We start from the raw sequence: 16,067 nt of genomic DNA on the forward strand, positions 1-16,067 counted from the left end.
CATCAAAATGAAGTGGACAGGGAAGGGAAAATGGTCTTTGGTGGTACGATACTGTGTGGGGGGGGGGGGGTGTCTTGTGCAAGCTCCACCCAGATATAAGAAGCACCACATGTTGAATGACAAACCCAGACAGTTTCACCTTCTACTTTGCCAATGTTACCTGAAAAATCAGTCAACAAGAGTGTGTATGTGTGTGTGTTTGTGTGTGTGTGTGTTTGTGTGTGGTGAAAAGAACCACTGTAGCACAGCCTGTATGTTTAACCCCTGCGCCTATGTGCTTACAGCTGTTTTGTGGGAAGTGGAAACAGCCAGGCGGCTCCAAATGTCATCTGCAAGATGTTTGTTTGCATTTGCGTCTTTTTTTTTTCAGGTTACGCTCTGAGGTGTTGTGTGTGTTGATCACAAAACGAAACCAAACCCAAATAAACCAATGAGAAAAAATGAAAATAAACAAACGAAAATGATCAAACGAAAGTGGGAAGTCAATAATAAGTGGTCAAGGCAGTCTTATCCCTCGGAGAGAGTTGACAGCTGGATGAGGTAGAGGTAAAATCCTGTGGTTGCTTAGTCCTCTTCTTGCTCCGCCTCCTCCTCTTCTTCTTCCTACAAAACACAACAGTGGCCGCTCATCAGTCACCAAAAAAAAAATAAAGTTATGTGTAAACACGTTAGAAAGCAGTGAGATGGACTGAAAGAGCAAAGCTATTAGCATTTATATATATCATATATATATTTTTTTCATGAGAACATCCCGCAGCTGCTGCTGAGATGAGCACCATTGAAAAGGGAGGAAGGCTGTGAATGGGGGCTGGGGAGATGCTTGGCTTTGGGTACTCTTCAGAATGAAATGGATTTCATTTTCCACATGGCTTCATTTTATTTGGGGAGGCTAACTGACACAATTTATAACCCTCTTCGCTGTGTTGCTCCCATTCAGAGGAAAGGCCATGGCAAAAGCCTGTCTGCATTATATGAGCCAAACTCCATTCATTAGTGCGGCAGACACTTCAGCTGTGAAGAACCAGCTAAGCGCTATCATGTGTGACATGGGCGAGTGAAAGAATTGAGATGGAGAGAGGGGACATAAAAAAAATTTCTTTATTCTTTATTTAACTTTATTCATATTCGGACACCACTGCCCACCAATCCCACCTAACAGACCAGAAAATTCCAGCTTAGTTAAAAAATCTTATGTGCTTTAATGGCATTTCAGATTTCTTCTGGCAGTTTGTTTTAATTCAGCGCTGCAACTGCTACATTTTTCAGAATTCAGATTGTTTTTTTTTGCATAGATTTCTTCTAAACATTCTATTTTTTTGGAAACAAATTGTTTAAAAGACTCACATGCATCATCGCTTGCTCTTTCATGCCGAGGGCAATTAAAGCAATAGCTACAGCACCCTGAAAACCACTAAAACTTCAATGGAATTCTCCTCCTGAAAATTTAAAAACGAATTAATTGGCCAAAATCACCATGCGTTTTGTTTAACCATCACCAATGAGGAAAGAAGATGGTTCAGCAATAGTAAATAAAAGCCTGTGTTGTGGGTTTATGGCGGATCTTTTGTTCCGTGAAGTTGAGGGAAATTAGCATCATAACTAAAAGTTGCACTTCAACTAATTATAATATCATTCTATTAAGAAAAACTAATTGAACAGTGTGCTAATATAACCATATTAACAAAAACACTACTGTATGTAGTAAAAAATAAAGGGTACAATGTTATTTTTATTTGTAGAGGTGTTTTACCTGTATTTAGAATTTTGCACTTCATTGCATTGTATTTCAGGGTTAACAGAAATATCTGCAAAATTACTGAATAATAACCTGACAGAAAAATGCCAGTACATTTTACCCCCAGTGAAGGGGGTTTACAAAACTGCATACTAACATGTAGTAGTTTGCCTGAACAACTGGGTGATCAACTCTATAAAGACTACGGTATCATATTTGATATGCAGATTTCTAAGGCCTTTCAAATATCAACACTATAATAACTTTGCTGAAAAACCTGTTGTACACAGTCTTCTATACCTTCTGTCACCTGCAAGTAAATGGCCTTTTATGAAAATTCCTACATTCTCTATCTTCAGGTCATGGATTTGCTGTAAAATCGAATTAATCCTATAGAGCTTTGATCATAAAACTAAGCATTTATTACTAAGACATTTTATTGGGAGAGATAGCATGCCAACTGATATTTACATGCATCTTATGTAAGTAGTCTGCCATACTGATTGCTAAATTTTATTGATTTACAAGCAATCAGAATGAATTTTATTTGCCCTAAAAATACTAGCAACTTCACCAAATTCTAGCTTGGGCCTCTAAATAAAATTTAGGCATTTTTCCTCCTAGAGTATGAGCTCCTTGTTCTCCTATAAAAGCCTGATATATCACATATGAAACTAAACAAAAAACACAAACTTTTTTCTTTCGATTTTTTTTTTTTTTTTTTGTCTAAAGTTTCAATAAACATGTAGGCCTGGTTTAAGAAAGGGCCGGGATTAGGCCATAATTCAATTAGTACATTTAAGTAGTTTTAATAAGCATGCCTTAGAGAAAAAAAAAAAAAAACATTACTGGTGTGCATCTTGAAACAAAACAATGCGCTGACATATTTTAAGATATGTCAGTGAAAGTGTCTTTGAGTTAAAGAAACTCAGACATGCATTTTAGTCTGGGCCTAGGCTTAAGCCTTGTCTGTGAAAGCAGGATAACATTTAGATTTCTGGGGTTATTATTTCATACATCAGGCTTAAGAAATTAGATTAGTCTCAGGTATACCTGACCCCAATTATTTCTTAGGTGGCTTTTGGAACAGGGTGGCTAATGACATTTGCTCTCTGAGAGAATTTCCTTACATATAATTAATCAAGATGGTGCTGATAGTTTTACCTTCTGGTTAAGATATACAATCTCAGACTATGTATATATATACCTGTGTATGTATGTATGTGTGTGAGTGTATATGCAAGGCCTTCCAGGTGGTGCAAAGCCATTAGGGTCTGTGCGTTCCCACATAGCAACAAATCAGGCTCAGTTATGCATTCACACCGTAAACTTGTCGACACCAGCTAACAAGAAGAGGGGAGCAGATTCCTAGTAAATGTGTGAAGATTGTGTGGGAGAGTGAGGAATTGTATCTCAAGCTTGTGTGTTTTTTTTCTTATTAGGGTCTTTCCACTTTATCAAGACAACACACATCAAACATCACCATTAAAGGGACCCAAAACTGAAAATTCAGTTTCACCCTTGAATTGTTCCAAACCTGTATGGGCATCTTTCTTCTGCTGAGATATTTGGAATAATGAAAAAAAAAAAAAAAACAATTATATATATATAGCATTTTCAAACCAAGTCTGAATATAAAAATGTTAAAGCAAATAATTTGTTAATAGTGAATAGTTTTGAAAATGTGTATTTATAAATATTTTATGTAGATATATTAATCAATAAAAAAATTAACTGCATTAATTTCATGAAAATCTGATTAATTAAATCACTGTAAAAGCCTGTTATAGTATATAAGCAGCAGGCTGCTGTCTTTCTTCATGAGCACATTAAAAAAGCGCTGTGCACAAGACTATAAAGTTGACTCCATTGTTAATATGCTGAAGGAATTTTGGCAAGAGAGGAAAAAAGGGGCAACTCTTCCAAACTAATCCTGTCTGCCAGATTGCATATTCATCTGTGAGGGGATGAAACCAAAGTAGACTGGGATTCCACACATAGCACTTTAGGATTTACATTAGCCTTAACCAAGCAGGTCTCTCATCAAACCAAAATTATGCCCCCCTTTCATTCACTTTTTATGAGGACTTCGTAAACCCAAAGAGCAAATCCTCTTCCTCATCCAGTTTTCGCAAGCTGCCACCCCCTTCTAGCCAACTGGACTTTAAGTATCATATATGTGTGCATGTTCACCTGCTGTATTAATTATATATGGTGCAAAGATTTCATTTGACATACCAGAGCGGGCTTTTCCTGGACCACTTGCTGTGGCTGAAAGACAAAAAGAGAAACAATTATCATTTTCTGAATGCAATAGGTAAACTCATTAAATAATATAATGAAATGTATCAAATATATATATATATATATAATAAAGGTATGTGATTTAAAAAGAATCTGCATCTAAAAACATTTTTACAAAATAAAATTCAACTGTAGTTTTAAATCTAATTTAAGTTCAGACACTCGGATCCAGGCGAAATCCCTAAACTCTGATCCCTAAAAAAAATTTAGCGCCTCTACATTGGCAATTGTGCGGTATACATTGCCCAGATTGTGCCCTACTCGCATTACATCATAAACCCTAAGCGCTGTCACCCCGCAGGAAGTGCTTCTAAGACCGGAGCTTGAAAGCTACAGAGTACTCCGCTGCTCTGAGTGAAAACCAGGCAAAAATAAAACCCTGAGAGTGTCCAATGTTTGGAACCAAAGCCAGCCACTGGTGATAAAGTACACACACTATTTGGGATGGTTGGGAGCAGCTGGTGTGTTTTGTGCCAGCTCTCCCTGGAAAGTTATCAGGCTGCTGTAACACAGTAAGTGTCAACACCGGATGGAAGCAGGCGAAGAATGCAGCTGGCGATAATGAGAAATTGGGAAAATGATACACACACATTCCAAATGGGATGGACAGAACAAAATATACAATGGAGACGACAATAGACACGAAGAGGAGGATAATTCCAACACCTTCCCGACTGCACCTATTTACAAACACATTAAATTTAAGAAGCCATGTACACTTTACAACTAACAGATGACTCTCAATGTCAAAACTGCACTGTACGTTACATAACTAATGATACAATACATGCACAAAAGTACTAAAAACACATTCAAACAGTATCTGAGAACCAGAGAAAAATAGAAAAACTATTTTCCTGTTGGTTCTGAACTTGTCACCCTGCAGATCAGAAACCCTGATCCCTCTTGCCCTTCTGCCCCTCAGAACGTATAGAAAAACCACAGCCTTTTCTTTCACAAAACAACGCTTGCTCTTTGAAGTCATTAGTAGCTGACACACCAAATCACTACTGCAAACTGAATGACCCCTGGGATCCTTTGACCCCTTTGAGCTGTACATGGCATGTACTAAAAGAGCAAGATGTACAGTATGTTCCTAAAAAGATAAGGTGAGTATATTTAGCCATCAGGTTCTAGATATCCAAATTATAGATAACTTGTGGTCTGCTGAAATAAACAGAAATGCACGAAAGAGGCAATGAAGTAATAGCAAAAACTCTCATGAATCAACTAGTTCATCAATGTTCATGCACAAGGTGACAATTTTTTCTTCCATCTCACAGCTCTGTTATTTTCATTGTTAATGAGATCTGGTTTTAATGTAGGAAGTCATGTTCAGTGACCAAAGGGAAATTAGTGTGAGAAGCTAATGAGTGAAATGTTGTGAAACGTGGTGTGAAATGTGACTAGTGACCAATGGATCTTTTTTAAACCATGAATTGCTCAGTGGGTTCAAGGATATCTGGGCTATAAAACAACGTCTTAAATATTCTTGATAATATATTTAATATTTATTTTTATATCACCTAGCTGAATCCTTAACCTACATTATTCATAGGTAAATATCTGTCAAAGACTTGTCTGTGTAAATCCACACAAAGAAAATAAAATTAACCATATGTTTTTATATATATGTTTCTCAGACCCTGTGAGCAAATACGAAAGCTGTTAAAATGAAGGACTGCAACATTACTGTACATTTTAACAGCTTTTGCTTTTCAGTAGGGGAACTTCCAGTGTAAAGGCTTGTGTTTATAAGTGAACAGAAACTGCACTCTGAGAGGTTGTAAAGGCCATTAAATTTGTATGCCAACAGGAGAACAGAGCAACTGCTCAAATGTTATTTCAAGTCGTGAGTCACATTCAGCATGTAGCACAAAAATGTGAGGCTATGCTGCAGTTGGCGTGATTGACAATGACCAGAATTGTCCTATAGCAATTAAAGCCATAGACATAACTACATACCAAATATAATTGATTAAGAATCAACTACTGCAAAAACCCATTCCAGTTGACCACACAATTCTAGATATTGTGGGACGACATGTCCCCTCAATGTCTTTGGTGGTTATAGCTTTAATTAAGACCATTTACATAAATATACAGCTTGATTTGTGTACTCCACATTGCTACTGATAAAAAAAAAACGCTCCTTTACAAGAAGTTAAAAACAACTTAAAAGGGTATCTTGAAAGAATCTCAAGCCTTTTCTCATTGAAGTGACAGAAAAAAAGAGTAATTGATCAGTTAAGAGTGAGTTTCCAAGCTCTTAACACTACACTGCCAACTGGCCTCAGAGTTCATTGCTTGCCACAACCCACCACATTGGAAACAAGTACTACTGTGAATTATTTTCCAGCCTACAGTGTTACACATGCCAAGGAAAACAGAGACACCCACTGTGTTCAGGAATGATAACATTGATGAACAGTATCTCCAAAATAAAAAACAATGGCAAAGAAGTAGAAAAGAATGTGACATTCTTCTATTTTTGTAAGGAAGTGAGTTGTTCACACAAAATCTATTTTCACATTCTGTGTTACATATTTCAAAACAGGCGTACAGTCTTGTTCAAAATAATAGCAGTACAATGTGACTAACCAGAATAATCAAGGTTTTTAGTATATTTTTTATTGCTACGTGGCAAACAAGTTACCAGTAGGTTCAGTAGATTGTCAGAAAACAAACAAGACCCAGCATTCATGATATGCACGCTCTTAAGGCTGTGCAATTGGGCAATTAGTTGAAAGGGGTGTGTTCAAAAAAATAGCAGTGTCTACCTTTGACTGTACAAACTCAAAACTATTTTGTACAAACATTTTTTTTCTCTGGGATTTAGCAATCCTGTGAATCACTAAACTAATATTTAGTTGTATGACCACAGTTTTTTAAAACTGCTTGACATCTGTGTGGCATGGAGTCAACCAACTTGTGGCACCTCTCAGCTGTTATTCCACTCCATGATTCTTTAACAACATTCCACAATTCATTCACATTTCTTGGTTTTGCTTCAGAAACAGCATTTTTGATATCACCCCACAAGTTCTCAATTGGATTAAGGTCTGGAGATTGGGCTGGCCACTCCATAACATTAATTTTGTTGGTTTGGAACCAAGACTTTGCCCGTTTACTAGTGTGTTTTGGGTCATTGTCTTGTTGAAACAACCATTTCAAGGGCATGTCCTCTTCAGCATAGGGCAACATGACCTCTTCAAGTATTTTAACATATGCAAACTGATCCATGATCCCTGGTATGCGATAAATAGGCCCAACACCATAGTAGGAGAAACATGCCCATATCATGATGCTTGCACCTCCATGCTTCACTGTCTTCACTGTGTACTGTGGCTTGAATTCAGAGTTTGGGGGTCGTCTCACAAACTGCCTGTGGCCCTTGGACCCAAAAAGAACAATTTTACTCTCATCAGTCCACAAAATGTTCCTCCATTTCTCTTTAGGCCAGTTGATGTGTTCTTTGGCAAATTGTAACCACTTCTGCACATGCCTTTTTTTTAACAGAGGGACTTTGCGGGGGATTCTTGAAAATAGATTAGCTTCACACAGACGTCTTCTAACTGTCACAGTACTTACAGGTAACTCCAGACTGTCTTTGATCATCCTGGAGGTGATCATTGGCTGAGCCTTTGCCATTCTGGTTATTCTTCTATCCATTTTGATGGTTGTCTTCCGTTTTCTTCCACGTCTCTCTGGTTTTGCTCTCCATTTTAAGGCATTGGAGATCATTTTAGCTGAACAGCCTATCATTTTTTGCACCTCTTTATAGGTTTTCCCCTCTCTAATCAACTTTTTAATCAAAGTACGCTGTTCTTCTGAACAATGTCTTGAACGACCCATTTTCCTCAGCTTTCAAATGCATGTTCAACAAGTGTTGGCTTCATCCTTAAATAGGGGCCACCTGATTCACACCTGTTTCTTCACAAAATTTATGACCTCAGTGATTGAATGCCACACTGCTATTTTTTTGAACACACCCCTTTCAACTAATTCAACTAATTGCCCAATTGCACAGCCTTAAGAGCGTGCATATCATGAATGCTGGGTCTTGTTTGTTTTCTGAGAATCTACTGAACCTACTGGTAACTTGTTTGCCACGTAGCAATAAAAAATATACTAAAAACCTTGATTATTCTGGTTAGTCACATTGTGCTGCTATTATTTTGAACAAGACTGTACATGTTTGAAACCACATGAAGATGAGAAATAGTTTTCATTTTTGGCTGAAATATACCTTTAGATTTGTCTTTAAATAGATAGTACTACATCTTGCTAATGACTGTTTGTAGTACATTTCCTCCCTTTTCAGTACGAAACATTTCTTTTTCTTAAGGAGTTAAAGTAATAAGATAAGCAACATCTTCAACATCCAATTAAAACCTGTCTGGACTGGTGGCCTCTTTTAAAGTTGTTCTAACCTTAACGCCACAATTAGTCAATGTGTTCTCCAAAAATGAAGAGACGTGCCTGAGCTTTTTCCAGAAGTTTTATGTGGGCGTACCATTATGGAGCAGAAATCTCACGATTCCTTAATATAGTGTCTAAATCTTGAGGCCTAGTGAGAAAATGACATGCAAACTCTTTTCTTATTAAATACTCCAGCAAATCCTGGCTTTAAAATAAAGTCGGAGTATTCTGTATCAAAAGGTGATTAATATTGTTGTAGAAATGTTTTCTTGCTGCCATGGACTCTCATGCTGCTTTAAATGCAAGGAGGATCTTAAAAAAATATTGAATATTGGACAGTATGTGTGGTAGACATGGTTTTGGAGATGCTTCAATCTTCAAGAATGCAAAGAGGTCTTTGGACCAGTTACACAAAGAGATTATGTAATGGTTGTAAGTCAGCCTCTGGCACAGGTACCTTGGGGCAAAAGCTGAGAGCACGCAGCTGCATGTCTCAGCAGCTCCAGAACAGAACGTGCCGGGGCAGAGTTAAGCCAAGCTAGTGGAAGACTCCTGCTCTTAGGACCTGGCAAGTCTTACCAAAACCATTCTTTGCGCCAAGAGTCATTTACTAAAAGCTTTACACTGTGGGGAAGCCTTCCCTCCTCTTATAAGAAACTGCACTGGAGATATTTATGTCTCTCTTTTTCTCATTCATTGCCTCTGGGGTCTTTGAATGTTTGTCCGAACAACAAAAAACCAAGGACATCTATATTTGAAATCCCTTTTGATTTGATGTCTTAGCATGAGGGAAAATATCACATTGGGAGACCTTCCATTTGTATTCCAATTTTGAGTTTATAGCTTGTTTAAAGGGTTAGCTTACCCAAAAATTAGCCTGTAAATTACTGATCCTCAAGTCATCCTAGGAGTACATGAATTTCATCTTTCTGAACAAATCCAAATGGAGTTATATAAAAAATTGATAATTCAAGCTGTTTAACAACACTCAGCCGTTGTTGCAGTGCATCGGTCCAAAAGAAGTGAAATAAAAAGCGTCCATCCAAAAAAGTGTCTCACACAGCTCTGAGGATTAACAAAGTCTTCCTGTAGCAAACTGATGCGTTTTTGTAAGAACGTTTTGTATTTAAAATGTAATAATCAATTGAATATAGCTTGCAACTCACTGTTGTACATGGAAACAGTTCCGGGGGAATGTCGTATAAGGTCTGCTTTATTCATGCACCGCTCAGAAGTGAAAAAACAAAACAATAGTCAATAATTAAAAGTACAAATCCAGGATTTGTAAAGAAGAATGTCAGAGGATTTCGATATAAGCCAAGACTGGTATTCCTTTGCTAAAGTAAGGACCTTTGATTCTTGTAAACAACAACTGGTTGTTGGTGCAAGCTACATTTAACCCTTTATTTAAAATATTTTTTTAAAATGAGTTTTTTTAGGCAACCGTTATTTTAGAGTGTACCGCCCTATTGTTTCCATGGCGACGCGTCATGCTTGTCATGTGACACAACACAGCTACAATAGATCTGTATGACACATGGATCACTTTTGTTTAGTTTTTCCTGTTTTATTCAAAATATTTACAAACATGCCCACTATATTATAAAAATATCTGATATTCCGATTCTGAAATATGTGCAAGTAAATATATTTGGTATTTTAAACAATTATATATCGAACATGTTAGTTGATCTATACCAGGTGATAGTTTGTGCTGAATCCGAGCTGTGGGATTTACAACACGCAAATTCATCCTCTCCTTCCAAAGCACGTTGAAGTAGGTCTCCAGTAAACTTGGGGAAGGGCAGAGTAAACTTTATAGTTACCTACACAATCTATATATGATATCAATAAAAACATGTAGTCAGATTATATTTGTAAGGATCATTATTGCAGTTTCCACAGACATCAGCGCTGTAAATTTATGGTTTTGCTAGTACTTTATCTGTATTTAAATATCTGAAATCTAAAATAAGCACTATATGGTTGAAAACACTGAATATCTGTGATAATGACAAGCGCTCAGCGCGTCCGATCTGGCTCTGCACAAGCCAAAGCGCAAAATCGAATTTAGCAGTTGATGACGTGACGCACTGAAAGTTCTAATCACACCGGTGTGATTGTACACTTCAGGGACCACCCAAGACTGATCACACCATTGTGATCGTATGCGTTAAAGAGTTACAGGAACACTCCACTATTTTCCCGGACCCAGAGATCAGCTGAATGGATTTGAAAACGGTAAAACTCAACTGTTTAACTCTAGAGGAGTTGGAAAATTTATGTTTATTATGTTAAAATATGGCTATTTTTCCTACAAAACACATCGATTCACTACAGGAGGCCTTTGTTAACCCCCCAGAGTCATGTGAGACATTTTTTATTAAGGATGTGTGCTTTTTATTTCTCTTATTTTGGACTGATGCACTAAAACATGCGCTGAGTGGCATTAAACAGCTTGAAAGATCAAAGACAATTTGTAATATAACTCCAGCTGGATTCATCTGAAATCATATACACCTAGGATGACTTGAGGGTGAGTAATTTATGGGCTAATTTTCATTTTTGGGTAAACTAACCCTTTAATAAAGCAACTTGTGGAATAAAAGGATAACAGAACATGAATGATACTAAATTAATGCATTTTACTTTGTTTAGACTGTAAATGTCTTTTCCAGCAAAATATAATCATTTTATTCATTTATATTTTTCTAAATCTCAAATTTTATGTTATCAGATCTGTCAAAATTGCAGATTTTGGCCAAAAAAACGTACTGGGTTTTGTATTGTATTTTTGGAGGCTAAATGGTAGTGAATCCCTAGTGTAGTGGTCTCGGCTTTAGCAAACACATTTTACTGTTTAAATGCACAGAATTTGGCAGATTTTCCCTCAAAATAAGCACAAAAAGTCTGCAGATTCTGTCTGAGCCAATTAATGCCCAAATCCATACTGTTACAGGGACACTTTAACATGGTACAGCCAAGGAGACTCTTTACTGCCCATAAGCCGTATACATTTTACCTGCCTGGTAAAATACAGAGGGAAAGTTTAGAAATATGGAACGCAGCTCACATTCACTTTAAACATAAACGGCTAACATATGTTAGAATTCCACAAAGACAGGAAACATAAAAAAAAAACTCTGCTTGATTTGATGAGGCAAACTTATCCAAGGACTCCCTCACTAGAGGCGGACCCCACAGACGAGCCACCCAGTAACTGCACCCCCTCCGCTCCCATGAATAAAGGCCACATGTTCTGTTAAACTACCTAGATATCTCCGGGGTACAGGGCCACAGCACTGGCTTTGTGCTTCCCTCCATCGGTTCGGCCGAATCTGAAAGGATTCTAGGTCCAAGAGCCCCCCTGCCCACCCCACCGCTCACAGGTCCCTTCTCGGACTCCAAATCAAGCACCCTCCCCAACCAAACAGTGCTATGAATGCCACCTATCAGAGCTGGGCTAAACCCTGCATTTAGGGGGAATTTGCCGAAGGGCCCTTTGTAGAAAAGAAAAATGTCTGCCAGAGCAAGGAATGTGGAAAATTCCTGGCAAGACAAGCAGCCTTTTGTTAGGAGTTTTTTTTTTTTTTTTTGGAGGGGGGTGTTCTGGAGGGGAAAAAGCACAGACAAATTGGATCTGGTCTGTTTAGGAGCCTCTGCTGTTTGAAATGAAATCAGTTCCCAGAGTTTCTCAAAGGAGAGAGGAAGAGAAGGGAGAGGATAGGGGTGGTGGGGGTAGGCACAGTAATTCAGGTTTTTTACTTCAGTTCCACAAAACCTTCCAGTTTTGAGTTTTTTTTCCCCTTTTCTTTGGGCTCTGTGGGGTCTTTATTGGGAACTGGGTCAATACATCAGTCGGTCCAATGGGATTCTTTATATAGACTGAAATATAGATTTGTATCTCTCAATCTGTTTGCCAAAGTCTGTTTTGATTTTACTAAACATTCCAACTCAATAAAAAAGAAATAATGTTTTTAATTAAAAAGGTTTGTGTCAATAATCTTGTTATTTACATGTATTAAACACAAGGAATACGCGTTTGTAGTAGAGCTGCCAAATTAATAAATAAAAACAAAACAATATTAAATAAAATGTTTAAAAATATGAATAAAAATGTTTAATCAATGTAAAATGATGCCAAAAAACGTGTGTGTGTATATATGTGTGTGTATACACACACATATATACACACATGCTTTTTTGGCGAAAGAATGTATGTATGCGGTCCTCTGTGTGAACCGCTTCCTCGCCTGGCCATACCATGATAAAGGACTCGTGTCGCAGAGGTGTCACCATCAATAATGTATGCCACATACCTTTCCCTGTTCATACAAACACAAAGAGTTCCTGTCCTCCTCCCCCTCTTCCTCACTTTCATTTATTCATTCACACGCCAGCACCATGTCAGCACTGATGCTGCCATTATGGACAAATTCATTTAACTGCTGATAGCAAATTATTGCTTTGTGCTGTTCTCATCATAGCTGTTCTCAAAAATATATTATTATATTATATTATATATATATTATAATTAGGAACTAAAATTATGAAAGCCCATTGCCAGGAGAACATTTTTTTGGTAAAAAGTCATGTTTATGACAAAAAGTCAAAATACATACTAATTCAAATTTATGAGATGAAAGGTCAACACACCATGACATATAGGTCACAATTACGACAAATATAAAATTATGATATAAAACATAATTATGACAAAACATCAAAATTATAGCATTAAAATATTACCGTAATCCCTCAAATAAAAATCTGTCCTCCAGCAGTAGTCAAATAAACGCTGGCCACCTTATAGTGGCCGGGGGGGGGCGTGGTCAACACGGACAAATAAATAAAGGCCGGGGGAAAATTTGTGGAGCAGAGCCAGTTAACGAACGTACATGCCTACTGCCGGAGCGTTTCTCGTTCTCGATTCAAGAACCAGTTGCATCAGTTTTCGGATCACCAGTACACTGAACCGAGAAGCGTTTCTGTCAGACGCGTCTGATTCGAGAACCGAGGAGCTGATGATAACTGCGCATGTGTGATTCAGCGTGAAGCAGATCGACACAGAGCGCGTCTGAACTGAACTGGTTCTTCTGGTGATTGATTCTGAACTGAATCTGTGCTAATGTTATGATCTCTGTCCACTGGAACGCTATCGCTTTTAATTTAAAATGGGTTATTTAAAACAATTACTTATCAAACAGATGGAATTAGAAATAAAGGCCTGCCTCTAATAAAAGCCTGCTTCAAATAAAAGCCTGTTACCTTCTGCCGTTCAGGTAAATAAAGGCCCCGGCTTTTATTTGTGGAATAACGGTAATTTATGAGACCAAAAGTTGACCTTATGATGTTACAATAAAAAGATAAAAAGTCTATAAAAAGTTGATTTTTTTTATTATTATTTTTTTTTGACAGTTAATTTCATAATTATTAATATGTCATAATTATGAGCAGTAATGCATTACAATTAATGTGAGTTACATAATCAGATTACTTTAGGTTAACTAGTAAAGTAATGCATTAATTTTACATTTACAAGAAAATATCTTTACTTATTCAAATAACATGCATTTACTAATCTCTCTTGCACAAAAATATATTCAGTATTCCTCAAATTAAATATGTCATATAACACAAATAGCATTTATGTATTTAATCCCATTATAATAACCAGTACATTTGATGCTGACCTTCAATTATCCAATTCAACCATACAACATTTTTGCGTTTTTTAACTTTCTTCTCATGCATCCTGTTCTTCATGCAATACAGAATGGCAGCACAACTGAAAGGATTGTTTGAGCTGTGCCTTCCACTGTAGAGACATGTATTTCCTTTCATATCACTGTTGGTAAGATAGGGCTTTTACATTTGCCAAAAAAAAGTACTTTTTTATATAAAAAAAAAACACAACTAAGTCCAGACCAGATAAAAAAAATTAACGCAAAAGTAACAGTGCATTACTTTCCATAAAAAGAAATGCATTTAGTTACTTTTTTAGGGAGTAATGCAATATTGTAATGCATTTATATTTCACAAATGATACTTTTTTATCTTGCACTCTTATTTATAATTTTATGTTATAATTACCTTCTAATTTATACAAGTTAAAATAATGCAATAGCAACTTTGATTAATCTATCAATAAAACAGCAGAAAGCCCTACAGTATTAAATCTCTCTAATATGGGGAAACCGTATTAAGTTGTTGTAATTATCTTTTTTCCCACTGCTTTCACTTGTGCCCTTCTCTATCTCCCCCATTTCAATCTCTCACCTCTCACATTCTCATCTCCGGAGCACCTATCGAGGCAGCTGTTATGGTCGCTGGCTCAGAGAAAAATGATTAAAGCGCTTCCAGAAGCTAGAAACAGGAAAGGGAGGGAGGGCAGCAAGAGATGAGGGGGAGAGGTCAAAGGGGTCACCAGTGGAAATCCGTTGAGGTGGTCCCAGCAAACTCCTGCTGTGTGAGTAGAGCCCTAGACTGAACACACCCCCATATTGGCAGGAATTCAGCTTCTCGGGCCCCAGATACAGAGGGAGAGAGAGACAGAAAAAAAGAGATGAGAGGAGGGGAGAGCGCTCAGGGAATGTAGGGAATGAGGTAGAGATGTCCACTCTCTCTCTCATGCTGTATCTAGCTCACAAAGTTGTCCAAGTGAGGGACAGGAACGGTTCCAAGCCACAGTGTAAATGAAGCTTTTGCAAGTGCATACTTCAAGACCCCAACTCCTGCCCAGGGTTCCAATAATTGTTAATAAAATGTTTGCAGTTCATTACAAAAATCTAGTCACCATCCAACTATGTCTAATTGGCAGAGTTCTGCCAAATGAAATCAAAACTATGAAAAGTAACTTTTCCGAACATGCTGTACAAACAAGAAGTTTGTTTTAAGACCTCTCAAGACCTTCTTATTATTTATGCTGGCAAACTCGAAAATTGTCAGCTCAAGCCAGCATGACTTGACATTTACAACCCTCTGAACTTCTGTAATGTCACGGATTTCCAAGTGAAACAAAAACATCCAACTCAAGTTAAAAATGTAAAGTTATAAATTTATGACAAAATTTGATTTCATCTATCATACATAGAAGTCAAAATTATGACATAAAAATTCATCATTATGGCAATTCAGTCACATAAAAAAAAAAAAAACACGTTTATAAGAGGAAAAGTTGACAAACGTTTTTTGTTATTGCAACTTTGTTTCTCATAAAAAGTCGTACTGACTTTTTATCAGTACGACTTTTTGTTTGTTAAAAAAATATTTGGCAAAACTTGATTGAAAATTGTGGGCGTTACACATCTCCCGCTTTTTTAATGAATGAAGAATCAGAGTCTTTTTCACATCTATTAGTATTATTTTAACTATCATAGAAAATATTAAATGAACTGTCATTAAATACATTAAGTCTTAAAAGATTTAACATAATATTACATTGACATTAGTCTAGATCAGGAGTGGGGAACGTTGATCCTGGAGGGCCTGTGTCCCTGCTGAGTTTAGCTCCAACCATGAAAAAAAAAAAACTACCTGTATTCTGAAGACCTTGATTAGCTTGTTCAGGTGTGTTTGATTAGGGTTGGAGCTAAACTCTGCAGGG

At 37.1% G+C, this 16,067-nt stretch overlaps 1 protein-coding gene across 1 annotated transcript in view; it reads right to left on the reverse strand.

Annotated features, from left to right (window-relative positions):
* The window catches only part of LOC113078232 (high mobility group protein HMGI-C-like), a 30,748-nt gene continuing 14,681 nt past the window's right edge, over positions 1–16,067 (reverse strand). Inside the window, exons 4-5 of the mRNA XM_026250554.1 lie at positions 3,974–4,006; positions 1–603 (exon numbers count right to left, since the gene is read on the reverse strand). Coding sequence (XP_026106339.1) covers positions 565–603; positions 3,974–4,006 — 72 coding nt within the window. The 3' untranslated portion in view covers positions 1–564. The remainder of the gene's footprint in view (positions 604–3,973; positions 4,007–16,067) is intronic.

This window comes from Carassius auratus, unplaced genomic scaffold, assembly GCF_003368295.1.
Source record: "Carassius auratus strain Wakin unplaced genomic scaffold, ASM336829v1 scaf_tig00024766, whole genome shotgun sequence".
Lineage (NCBI taxonomy): Eukaryota > Metazoa > Chordata > Actinopteri > Cypriniformes > Cyprinidae > Carassius > Carassius auratus.